General features: G+C 41.1%; 1 protein-coding gene across 1 annotated transcript in view; it reads left to right on the top strand.

The window, feature by feature from the left end:
• The first annotated feature begins 1339 nt into the window (after positions 1-1339).
• stx8 (syntaxin 8) overlaps positions 1340-13159 on the top strand; it is a 42723-nt gene continuing 30903 nt past the window's right edge. Inside the window, exons 1-6 of the mRNA XM_072383457.1 lie at positions 1340-1436; positions 2149-2248; positions 2329-2423; positions 2682-2792; positions 5450-5583; positions 7093-7185. Coding sequence (XP_072239558.1) covers positions 1420-1436; positions 2149-2248; positions 2329-2423; positions 2682-2792; positions 5450-5583; positions 7093-7185 — 550 coding nt within the window. The 5' untranslated portion in view covers positions 1340-1419. The remainder of the gene's footprint in view (positions 1437-2148; positions 2249-2328; positions 2424-2681; positions 2793-5449; positions 5584-7092; positions 7186-13159) is intronic.

The raw sequence follows: 13159 nt of genomic DNA on the forward strand, positions 1-13159 counted from the left end.
GGTGACTAAGAATGCAAATGTTTAGAGGAAAATTTAGATGCAGACATCCTCTTCAAGACCCACATTCAAAGGGTTTGTAATAGAGCAATGTTTACTTTGTCAAATTTCAGATATATTAAATTAATTCCATGTGGGGGGGCCGCACCATGCCTCACAGCAATAAGACTACTAGATCGAATCTCGGCTGAGCCCTTTGTGTGGTTTGCATGATCTCCCTCCATGAATGAGCTCTACGGCTTTCTCCCACAGCCCAAAAACGTACCAGTTAACTTTACTGGTGAAAATCTAAATTGATTTCAGGGGGTGAGTGTGAGCAGGCTTTTGACACTGAATAAGATAAAGTAGATATTGATAATAAATGAACAAATAGAATTCTACAAGGAAGTTGCATCCATGTGAGTTTCAAGAAGCAAGCTTTTCCAGTAGAACATTTCTGCAACAAGGCAATCAGTATCACTGCAAGACAAACAATACAAAGGGCTGGAAGAGGATATAGAAAAGATGTGGAAAGCGAAGGCAACAGTGGTGCCTGTGGCTATGGTAGCACTCCCAAAGTGGGAGTGTGGCTCCAGCAGATCTTCTGAGAACTTTGTCCAGAAGAGCTAAGTCTGAGGAAACAGCTTCGATACTCCTTAAAACCCTCAGGCACCCAGACCTCTGGTGAAGGAGCTGCATCTCAGCTTCTTTTTCTTCTTCTCATTGTTATTATTATTACTGCACGTCACATCTAGGGACTTGTTACCTTTTTATAGTTTCTGAAATTAGAATTGCTTTACCAAATCTGTCTATAGTATAATTCTGTTAGAAGGTAGAGTTAATTTTTATTTGCTGTACTAATCGCCTGTGTTATATTCAGATGCTATTTGCATGTTTTTGTTGTTTTTTGTAATTCTGGTTAAATTACAGTTAGTCTGTAGAATGTCGTTAATTGAAGTATTACTTTTATCAAATAAATACATCTAAAATCTTTTTAAAAATTTTGTTTTGACTGCTTTTGCTCTGTGTGTTTTAGTTCTACACATAACCTACCAAAGGCTGCCATGTTTAGACAGATATCGATGTTGCTGGTTATGTTTTCCTCTTTGACTAAAATGGCTCAATTTGATGATTAGTTTTCAGCACAAAATGATGTCTGTTTACAACAAAGCCACCATCATAACTGAAGTTCATGTATATTATATGTAAATATATACATTTATTTATTATATTTTTGACGCTAATCAGTATAAAAGTTCATTTTAGAAGCTTTTTATCGTTGCTTTTCTGACGAAAACTAATTAACGCGGCCCCGGAGTGGAATGGTCTTCGGAGTATTCCGTAATGACGTCACATTCAAAACAAACGACAGCTTGGTGGTGATTACTGCCGTACCGGTTCAAACTGCGTGCAATTTTCGTTCCATAGTTCATTTTTATCACAATGTCTCAGGATCCCTGGTAGGTAATGTTTTTGAGGGCTTCAATAAACCGTCTCAGGCGTTTCCTGAACAACAAAAAATATCGTTTCTACGACTAATTGATAGCTGCTCTGTTCCCAGTTAGCTGGTAGCTAGTTCCTTATTAAGATTAGCCAAACACAACAACATGTTCTTTAAGAAGGTAATTACTCTCTTAATTGTATGTTGGTACATATAGTTTGGTAGGGTTTGCGTTTATTCTTCGGATAAGCAAATTAACAAAATAGATTAATAATGTTAAATGATTAATGCTTACTTTCTACTTAAAAAATAGCTAAACCATACCGATACCATATAATAGCGCAGCATTAAATACTACTGAAGGACAGTTGTAGCGTTTGGTTTCTAGAATCCGTCCCCTGTTATCGTGCTAGTAGTTCTTAATCGTGTTAGTAGTGTTTTTGCGTCATTGGTTACATCGTTTATTAAACTCTAGCATAAAAAAAGGCCCATGGGGTACATAACCCCCTCCACAAGTATGAATGCACTGGCATTAATTGATAAACTTTTCATTTATTTATCTAATTTGAAACGAGATAATTTGATCTACAAACGTTCCACAAGATTTGGATCGTCATTATTGAAATATTTCCTAATACTATTTTCTTTCCAGATTTGCATTTGGCTGCTATATGTATGTGTGACAGTAATGTCAGTTTACTTAACATTTTATCCCATTCATTCATCTCAAGGTTGCAGAACTATGATGCTACTTGCCGCCTGGCACAGGAAGTGGCGGAAAACATCCATGAAAGGAACAAGCAGCAGAGAACAGGGGGGAACACTGCGAAGGTAACGTGTTAAACTCCCTTTTAAAGTGACAAACAAGGTAGTGTTGAGTTCACAGATGTGCATGCGCTCTGTTTTTCCAGATAAACATGACACTACGGGCGTCACTGCAGAAGCTGAAGCAGAACATTTCTCAGCTCAAAGAGGGCTTGCTGCGAACCTCTTCCTCTAGGCGCATGTATCCTTTCCTCTGGTGATTGTTCTCGCAGAGTCATAAGACTGAGATTATAATCTGGGCAGGAGTGATTTCTTGTGCATTAATAGTAGTTTTCCTGTAGAGGGCATTAGAGTTTTATAAAAAAGGAACCTATGCACCCATACACACTGTGACAAGCTGTGCTCAGGATTCTGAACCAAAACAAATATATCAAAAACCAAACTAGTCTTCTTTGAAGGTTATTAAAGGAGTGTATGGACCTTAATGTGGTTTTATCAGAATACAGTCTGAAGCCGACAGGAGGCAGAACCTTATCGATGACCTTCTGACCAGAGAGAAGCAGCTCAATGCCACTTTCAAAGGAGATTTCTCGGAGCCTGAACCCACCAGGTATTAACAGCCAGAGAAATAAGTTCATCCTCGCTTTAACAAATAGAAAGTCAGTAGTTTTAAATCTCATCAAATGTGGGATAACACAGTTTGACAATTTCTACAGTTTAATACATTATATTAGCACAAGTGTTGTATTTCCTTTAAATCCAGTTATTTCCCCCCTGTCTGTGTCCTCAGTGGAAATTTTTCACCCTGACTGTCTGTCGGGGGTGGGTGGGTGGTTGGGGGCTTCTTCTTGGAACATGTCACCTTTCATTTTGTGGTTTTCATCTCTAAAGTCTTTTTAAATTATTATTATTATCATCATATCCAACTGTATGGCTGCCTAATTAAAAATAATGAATCCTCCTTCTCTTGTCTATGTTCCTGACCAGACGGGTCATAGACTCCGTTCTTTGCTTTGATGGTACGTTACCGGTCACTAAGTTTCCGCGGAAGTCTTTGTGCATCCGATATGACCCGCATGCTGTGGAAGGAAGTCTCTATTTCCTTCACGGCCAATTCTTTTTCATTAGATTTGCTCGCTATGCACTGTTGATCACACATTCCCCCGAAGTAGACGCACACATTGAACGAGTGCATCCTGGTGAACCAGGATGAAAGAAATGAGTTCATTGGTCATAACGTAGCCTATGCTCTGCAGGTAGTGGAGATGAGCGAAGAGCTGCGAAAAACAATCAATGTCTTTATCATCATCTGATGTGATTGTAATTGTTTAAAGCTGCAGGTAGTCATTAGGCTGAGGTTTGACCGAGTGTGGCACAGGTGATATTTGTGTGGACAGGAAGAGGAAATGATGTCGTCTGAATAGTTGGTGCCACCTTATTGTTGTAACACTGCAGAGGATCAGCATGTGCTGAGAAATCTTGCGCAGCAACCGACGTCTTTGCGGTTCTAGATGTTTGTTAGTATAAATTTAAAGCAGAATCAGTTTCATCACATCAGTCGGATGTAAAAAAAAACCAAAAGAAAACCACTTACTGATGCCTTGAGACGAGAGCGCTTTTCTCTGATATCCCTCACAAACCTTTGGTTTTGGGATTGATCTGCTTAGTGGTGCTTTGCACGGGCTTTCATCTAATTTTTACAGACCACACACCCTATTACATGAAAGACTTTGTTAGAAGGGGAAAAAAAATCTCAAGCGACATTTGCTAATAAATTAGCTTGGCAAACGGGAATCATGTGGTCGTATGTTTCTTAGTTTGCTCAGTGAGACCTGCATTTAATAGTGATATGTGGTGGGTAATTTGGATTTAAGCGAGGGCGTCGGACCCATTCCCACTGTGTGGTCTCTGTGGGAGGGGATAGATTGGCCATGCTTGGATGATCTAAGCCACCTCTTTTTTTTTGGTGAGAACTTTGGGTAGAAAGAATGGCATGAAAGTTTCTCGAGGGACTTTAATTTATCCCTAAAACAATGAATTCTAAGCATCTTCATTTCAGTCTAAGGAAAAGAAGGACGTGGCGCCTATTTTTGAAGGCTGAGTTCACCCTCTTGCCCCTTGGACCCACCTTTACTCTGTTATGCTCTAACCTTTCCTTCATATGTGATTGCATAGGAAATTGTTATAATTAGTTAAATCTGGCCTGTCTAAGTCACTCTGTCAGGACCTGGATGCGCAGGCCTCAGTGGTGACAGTCAAGTGCTTAGTGGGTGCCAAGAGATGTGCCTGACTGGTTTTGGCGCTTCCCACTGACTGCCTAATTGGATCTTTACACAGTGGGCGCTAGTATGGAGGAAGTGCAGGTCTGGCACATAGTAAGCACACATCTTAGAAAGATTAGGCTGAATGCCTTGTCTCATCCGCTCCTCTGCTGTTGTCAACCTCAGCTTGCTTTATTGTGAGTAGTCTCGCATTACTTTAAGAGGCTTCCTCAGAAGCAGTAACACAGTAACTTCTCCATAAAAGTGTTATGCCTTGCAATTCAAAAATAGCATAAAATCTATTGAAAGATTTAGTTTGATTGCACTAACAATAGCCTGATTAATACCAAGTTAATACTCAGTTAGAGGACTTTAGCACATATAAGTAAAGTAGAATTACATTTCTTACATTACGTTACGCTACATTTGGTTCAGGCCACTTTTGCAGACACCTGGTGCTCAGCAGAGACAGTTGAATCCAGAAATGCTGAAGTTGTCGCAGAAAGAAAAAAACCCAGCTTTCAACTATTAGAATAATATATTTTTCACCACACAGCAGAAGGTAGCACTGCACAGGACAGTGCAGAAAGCTCTCTGGTGTCTCACTTAGTCTCAGTCCTGATGTTCATTCACTGTTCAGGAGCCAACTTGGTCAATTTTAATTGTTGGGGAGGAAAAAAAGACAATGAGTAAATTAATTTGTTTTTCTATGAGATGGTTGTGGTGTCGTGATGGTTAGAAAAAGCACATGGAAGACAAAAGTGAAGATGAATTTTTCAGGTGTTTCCAAGAGCAGTTGTACTATGTGCATTGTGCTTCCATCCCATCCAGGCATGTTGACCGTATTGTGTGCTAAAAAGTGATGAACAGACTAAACAAGCACATATCCATAGACGATGTGTCTTTCAGTTGTGCACGACTACGTTTTTGTTCGGAGGTAACGGTAATTTGATTTTCCAAGTCAAAGTTTTTAGAATTGTGTAACTGTTATGTTCATGAACCACAGATCCACATTGATGACCGGAGGGGCAGCAGCCGGTGGAAGCTCTTCAACCAATCCTTGGCTGATCAACGAATCAGAGGAGACCAAGGGCCTGACCTTCGGGGAAATTAAACAGCAGCAACAAAGAATTATTGAGGGTAATTCAATGCAATAGTATTACACTCAGGATTGATTAAATTCAGTTTTAATTAATTATGTCAGTTCATAATGAAAGTTATCTCGGGGTCCTTTACAGGGACAGTGGGTAGGTTCAATACAAGTCCAATCCAGTTATAATGCAATTCAGTCCAATTTATTCTAGTTCAGTTCATTGTAATGATGGGCATATAATGCCAGTTGATTAAAAATTAGCCTAGTTAAAGAAACCAACAGATTGAGTTGAATCTTCAGTTTGCTTCAGTCTCCCATCCTGAGCAAGCTGAACTGCAGGTGACAGTGGGGAGAAAAAAATCCCTTGTAACCGGAATAGACCTCCAGCAGAATCTGACTTAGGGAGGGTTTCAACCTGATGGCAGTCGGGAGAACAGGACATGTGTTCACCAGGCTAATGGGATGTACTACAAAGTGAGACTCACACCTTTGTAAGGTATGCTAAGCTCAGAATCAGAGTTTTCATGTCATTAAAGGTGGCTCTGTTTTAACCTGGCTTTATCACCATGGTAACTTAAGTTGAATGCATAACCTACTCTGGAGCAGTTTTAGTTGAGAGTTCAGGATTGAATCGTATCCCACACATCAGCTGATATTGAATCAGCACACACAGAACCTGAAGAGGAAAGTCTTAGTTGACAGGATAGATTCTGATCTCTGTCAGAGTGCCAGTTATCTCTAAGAGGAGTTTTTCATTGTTTAACGGGTTTCGTTATCAACGGCTCTGGGATACCTGCTATGGAACCCAAAGTTACTGACACCAATGATAGATAAAGATCATCTTTTTGGGAGCAAACAAAAGTGTTTTCAGGAAAGTTTGTTTATGAACAAAGAAAATAAATGCACTCTCACTATAATGCAAGACGACTACGGAAGAAGCTTCGCACTAGAAAAGCATTTTATGAGTGGTTCAAGCGAAGATTAATTTTAGTCAACAAATGTACTTTTTCGACTCGGCTCCACTGTTCTTATGGTGAACACACGGGCACGTTACAAAAGGCAGAAGTTCGATAGAGATATTGTGTTGGCTGGAGAGTCTGATCACTGGATGGAAACAATTTGCACTGAAGTAGTTCTGGCCCAGCTGATGCTAACATATAGGGTGTGATCCCTTTTACAAGGCATATTGTAATCCAGATCCTGCCCCTATGAGACATTTTACTGCGGTGTCTTCATTTAGGCTTTTGTCAATCAGATGAATGAGATCAGAGTATGGTGTAAAGACAGAGAAAACAAACCACATGGCGGTTTCTGGACCGCTGTGAGATTCCTGGTGGAGTTGGGTGACTGTTGGTGCCTGAACATGTGGGAGAAAATCAAATTCCTGTGGTAGGGAACATCCCAAACTTAGAAACCTACAGAGTCCAATTGTTTTTTTTTCTTTTCTAGAATGTTTTTCCTCCCCGTCACACTGATGTTGTTCTAATGTTATATTTGTATTTGTATCGATTGGCCAAGGTTGTAGAAATTTTCTTTTCTTTCTCCTTTCTTTTCAGCGCAGGACGCAGGCTTGGATGCATTAGCAGCCGTCATCAGCCGACAGAAGATAATGGGCCAGGACATTGGCAACGAGCTGGAAGAACAGAACGGTAAAGTTAAATGTGCCGCAGCGTCTGCGTATATTTGTCACACAAATTCCAGGAACATTACATACGCGCGGCGTGGAAGCAGTCAGACAGACTTTGCTCTGCTGTGGAACAACTTGCCTCATGCACCTACACCCTCACAACACGATGCGGTGTCGAGCACACATTAACACGCACGTGAGAAGTGTGAGAGCTCCTGACCTTACCGTCAGGGCATCACCGTGTCATCCACCCCACAGAGAAATGTGACCTCACCGTTCATGCAACTTGGATAAATAGAATGGGGAGAAAACCAAAATAAGCTGAGTTTGGTGCTCTGGAATAAGATCTGCTCGGAGCTAATGGTGCTTTTGAGTTATTCCTGGCAAAACGCCGCTGCTCAGGCCATAAATAGCTGCCATCGCAGGTAGAACTTGCTGCTCAGGATGGAGTGTGTGGCCCGTGGCCGTTTTTAGACATTTTTAGACGGGAGGTACTGGAAACATAAGATTTAGAGATGATCATCTGTCAACCATTGAACTATTAGATACTTTAATGCATCACCGCCGGAAGGCTGAAGCAGTTGAGAGGCCAAGACTTGAGAGTGTTGCCTTACTTAGATGTGGTACACATGTATTCTTATCATTATCATTTTCTTTTTTCTGTCTCTGATGTTTACACTGACCCAGAACCTGCATTAGCCTGTCTGTGTCTCCACTAACAGCAAGCAGGACATTAATGTCTCTGTTCAGAAAGTCATTAAAAGAGCAGATCATTTAACCCATTCTGACACACAGGAGTGCTGAGACACTACAGGTCGGACTCTTTGTCGCACACTTCGGAGCAGCGTAAACTTAAGGCTTTATATTTCGTTCTCCATGGTTAGCCAAAAGTGAAAAACACAGTCTTGAGGCTGCAGTAATTAGTGGGGCCTGTTGAATGCTCCTCTGAGATGTGCAGTTAGACAGAAAGAAGGTGATAAAGCCGACATCTCCGCCGAGAGACTGTTTGCTTTATAAATCCAGCTGCTCGTCTGGAGCGTCTCATACGGTCAGTACGGGTATTTTCTGTTTCCGCTTTGATGACCACTTTCCAGTCAGGAGGTGAAGGCTTTGGACCCTGCTGCCATATCCTGTCTGAGCGTTTGTGCCAAAACATTTCCAGAGGTAGAACGACCACGTGAACTTGGTGTGGAAATGCATGCCCTGTGATGGTGATTTTCTTTTTTTTTTTCATTTCTCTCTGTTAGTTGCATTAGTCCAAATGAAGCTGGACTGTTAAAATGCATGCAAACACGTGAGTCTGAATGAAAGTACACAAAAAACACCATTCAAGTAAATGAAAGACAAGATCTGTGCTTTGAATTCAACTACATTTACATGCAATGATCTCCCACAGAGGAAGCTGGAACTGGCTAAATGTATTGGAACATTTCCTCACACAGTCCACAGCATCTGACCTACTTCAGTCAATAACTCGATTGCCCACCCGTGAAAGATTCCATTGTTCTTCTGGGGGACTTCAATGCCCATGTCGGCAATGATAAAGCGACCTTGAGAGGCATGATAAGGAGGAACAGCCTCCCTGATTTGAACCCGAGCGGCCTTTTGATTTTAGACTACGGCGCTAGTCATAGATCGTCCATTGTGAGCAACGTGTTTGAACATAACGAGGTGCATAAGTGTACCTGGTATCAGCCTACCTCTGGCCAAAGGTTCAACGATTTACTAAGTCATGTCATCAGACCTCAGACGAGATTTGCCCTGTGCTGCTAAAGGATCTGGACATGGCGGGGCTGTCTTGGCTGTCATGCCTCTTAACTGTCGCACGGAGGTCTGGGACAACACCAGTGGAGTGGCAGACCGCTTTTTTTTTTAAAGGGGACCGGAGAGCGTGTTCAAACTGCAGAGGGATCACTCTATTCAGCCCCTCTGGGAAAGTTTACTTCAGGGTTGGAGGGGAAGCTCTGACCAATTGTCGAACCTTAGATTCAGGAGAAGAAACAGCGTGATCTTCGCCCAGGTCGTGCGCAGTGGACCATGACTTTAAGCTCACTGAGGTACTGAGGGGATCATGGGAGTTTGACCATCCAGTCTACGTGTGTTTTGTTGACTTGGAGAAAGCCTATGACCGTGGTCGCAGAGGGATTCTGTGGGAGTACGGGGTACCAGAAGTTAAGCTATGCCAGCTATTCGGTCCCTGTATAACCAAAGCAAGAGCTGTGTGCGCACTCTTGGAACCAGGTCCAACGCGTTGGAACCGCCCCTTCTCACTGATCCTATTTGTGATTTTCATGGACAGGATCTCAGAGAGGTGGGGTGTCTGGTTTGGGAACCTCAGGGTCAGACTGTACAAGAATTGCACAAATACTTATTTAGTAGATGTAGTCAGATGTAGTGGCTGACGTAGTCATTTGAGTAATACAAAAGTTTTCATATAACTGAGTAAATGAATTACCTGCATAAAAAAGTTATAGGGTTTGTTTCTGTGTGATTATCTGAGTTAAAAGTGAGTCTTCTATTTGAAATGTGCTAATTGATAAGTTACACACAGACCAAATGAACCCCCCCCAGCAGTGTATGAAATGTTAAAACCAATCTCTGAATTGGCTTTACAAAGACCTAACAGTGAGCTACTTGGCTTAATTCTGTCCAGATCTTTCAACAAACCATCAAGAGTTTATCTTTGTTAAATGTCAAAGTTGAGACTGCAAAACGTAAGAGGAAAGTTCATTGTTCTTCGGAGTTACATGACAAATAGATTTAAGTTGTGAAGCAGAGGAACGGCGAGACTTTTTGTTGATCTTGACAATTGGCGCGTATCCTTGGCGTCCGACTGTCTTTCCGTCTTCCGAGTTCCTTTTCCCCCCTGATCACTGTACTGTAGCAGTGTTTTCCTATAAATAGATTAAGCTCTTTGTAGTCGGGCTGCTCGAGTCCAGCTCATGACCGAAGTGCAGTGAAGGTTGCAGTCATGTCCTTTTTGGGAAATGATTCCGGTTGAGGTCAGCAAGGAAGATGACCCGTTTTTAGAGGTTTAAGAGTGAACCCAAAGCCCTCAGTGACTCCCCTTCCCAGTCCCAGCTGGATTTGAATAGACTTGAATGTAAATATGAGGAGGGAGACCAGTTATCTAAATTTCAGTCGCCGCTTTGTGGCACATCCATTGCAAACAGTAAATTTCCACCTTACTTGCCAATCTTAGCAAAAGAGGAAATTGAATCCTTATTGGAAGTTTTTTTTTTTTTTTTAAATTAGTTCAATTATATGTCGTCATCATAGTTTCTTTTTTCTGTGTTTCTTACGTGATACTACCGCAGATTAGTGTTTTCATTTCCACAGTAAATGGTGCTGAAAACAGTCTGACACATACCAGTTGAAATGATTTGCAATAGCAGCAGCTTCCCTTACCAACAAGAAAGATCAGCACTAATTATACTTTATTAGTGTTGATATTTCTCATATTGTGGCTTGGAACAGTGACATCAGTCCATGTCAGGGTCTGATATTTCTAAGTGACAGACAGTGGCTGGCTCATTAAATTTACTTCCTTTGAAAAGGGCAGCAGAAATTGGAAGCTGTCTCATTTGTCGGGTTTGAATGTTTTTTTTTCCAAATTGGATTTGACTGCTGGTGAAAAACTGCTGCAGTGACACAAACTATGTACTGTAAAAGTCTCTCCTCTTATAATTCTGTGGCGTATAAATATATATATAAAGTATATATTCACGCTAAACCTTAAAACTCTCACTCACCACTGTACATCGTGTTGTCGTGTTTAATTGTCTGCCTTGTCTTCCCGTATACTCGGGACACACTGGCATATTCTCATTTGTAAAGCTATTCTTGGCTATTCATCCTACCTACAGACCTATATCCTCCAGAAAAGTAGGGGGAAGTTATTCTCTCACCTTCAAAGATTTGCCGAAAGCCTGTACTGGGAAGGGAAAAAAGGCTTTTGATTATGCTGCCCCCCTAAATTTGGAATCCGCTCCAAAACTGCCTGAATCTTAAACAGCTGGTCTCACTAAATTAATTTAAACACATTTCAAACATTCAAGATGTGGGAACATCTGGCTGTAAATATTATGATTGATATCACTGCCCCTGTTTATGTCGACTGTTGTGATGACTTGACGAGTAAATAGTTTGATGCCTTTTCTTTTGTTTGGGATGTTTTGATGGCTTGTCGTTAATTTCTTGTGATGGGCACTTGCAATCCTTTCGTATGTGTCTATATTGTTGTAACTATTGCTGCTCTGAGCTGCCTTGACCGGAACACTATTGGAAAAAAAACCTTTTAATCTCAGCAGTCTTTTTTACTCTGATTAAATAAAGTCCTGATAATGATAATAGCATGCATAAGGTGTAACTGAAAACCTGAAAAATAACTTCTGCTCAGTTTAGTTATAAAATTAATAGTCTGGTGGGTTTTTGCTCTTTGGTTTCACCTGCAGATGTTGGATATAACACTATTGTCTTCACCTGAGCCCTGCACATGCACAGCCATGCACATGCACAGCCATACACATGATGTTTCATGCTTCAGAGGCTGACATAAGACACCTCCAGAAGCCACCAAAAATGTCTAGCAACAAGGTGAGGAAATAAGACTGCAGCATATTTGTAGATACTGTCATACTGTATATGTGATGAACAATTGTTCTAGTTTATCTGTGATACAGTTTGACTTTTCTGCTTGACATTTTAGAAGGATATGAATTTTGTTTATGTGTGAAATCAATACATGTGCAACGTAATCTGCATTGTATAGATTAAAGTACCATCATTTTCAAGATGGCAGAAAACATTTTGAAAGCCTGCAAACCTCTGAGACTTTGGTATGGGAACGGCAAAAAGTGTCCAAACGGTTTTATGAAAGAAGAGCTCATTTACATGTTAGTCTGAAACGGAGCGAAGGTGCGAACTGAGGCTTCATGTGTCAGGCAGGGACGATATCAGTAAGATTATAGTTTACATTTTAATCTCAGATAAGAAACAAACTAACTTATGGGTAAGCTGTGGCAAAGCTTTCCACGCATGGGTATGCAATGGTCTCCATTAGTGTGGCTAATGCCCATTCTCAAAACAAGCATCCATGCCGTTGTTCTCCTCATCTTTTTCTATCTGATGTATGTTTTTTTTTTCCCTAATGGAAGATTAAACAAGATGCATGGGTAGTCTGGGCGCTTGGTTTGTGTGGTTACAAATATTTAGTTTCTGTACAGTTGGCTGCAAATGGACCCTGGCTGACTGGTGAAGATGATGAAATTCTGAGTGGAAGTGGAAACCATTAATTACCTTTAAGCCAGCAGATGATAGCAGATGAATTATTTACATATTAATTACGAATTTACGAGACAACTTTTGTAACTTTGATTTTAGCTTTTCCTTCCATGTTCTGCCATCATTTTAGGATTTTGTGTATCATTCAAAAACCATTAAATAAAACAAATGGCCGTTGTAAACATGGCTCAGTTTGTAAGCTAAAGTTAATGAGGAGCAGCCAGCCTTAATATAGTTCCTCAGTTTTAGGCCTGTAAAAATCCAGATAGACGTCGTTTCTGCCTAATAATTAAACCAGTGAATTGAGCCTGCGTTGGTAGAGCATGTACACAGTCGATATGGGCAGCACTAATAACTTCCAAATAAACTCCCGTGGAGGTAGAGGAGTGACGCTGGCTGCTCCAGCAGTGACATCAGCAGCAACCCCAGAGAACAGACCTCTGCTTGCTTCTGCTTTTAGAAACAGCTCGGTGAGCAAATAAACCATGCTAATGATGGCACTCGGCAGAAAGTCAATGCGGTTAGAGTTGTAGATTGATTTATTGTTTGTTTGATTGGCTCCACTTGGAAGTGAGGTTGCTGGTAGTGAGCTGTGTTTTCCAGACGGCGTGGAAATGCAGAGAGTCATTATGTGATGTTCAGAAGGGTGTTGTCATCAAAAGAATGTCAAGCTTGCACTGAGCCGCAAAAGAAAGCATATTGTGTGTTTGCCT

The sequence above is a fragment of the Leuresthes tenuis genome, unplaced genomic scaffold (assembly GCF_036924035.1).
Source record: "Leuresthes tenuis unplaced genomic scaffold, fLeuTen1.0.hap1 SCAF_4, whole genome shotgun sequence".
In the NCBI taxonomy this organism is placed as follows: domain Eukaryota; kingdom Metazoa; phylum Chordata; class Actinopteri; order Atheriniformes; family Atherinopsidae; genus Leuresthes; species Leuresthes tenuis.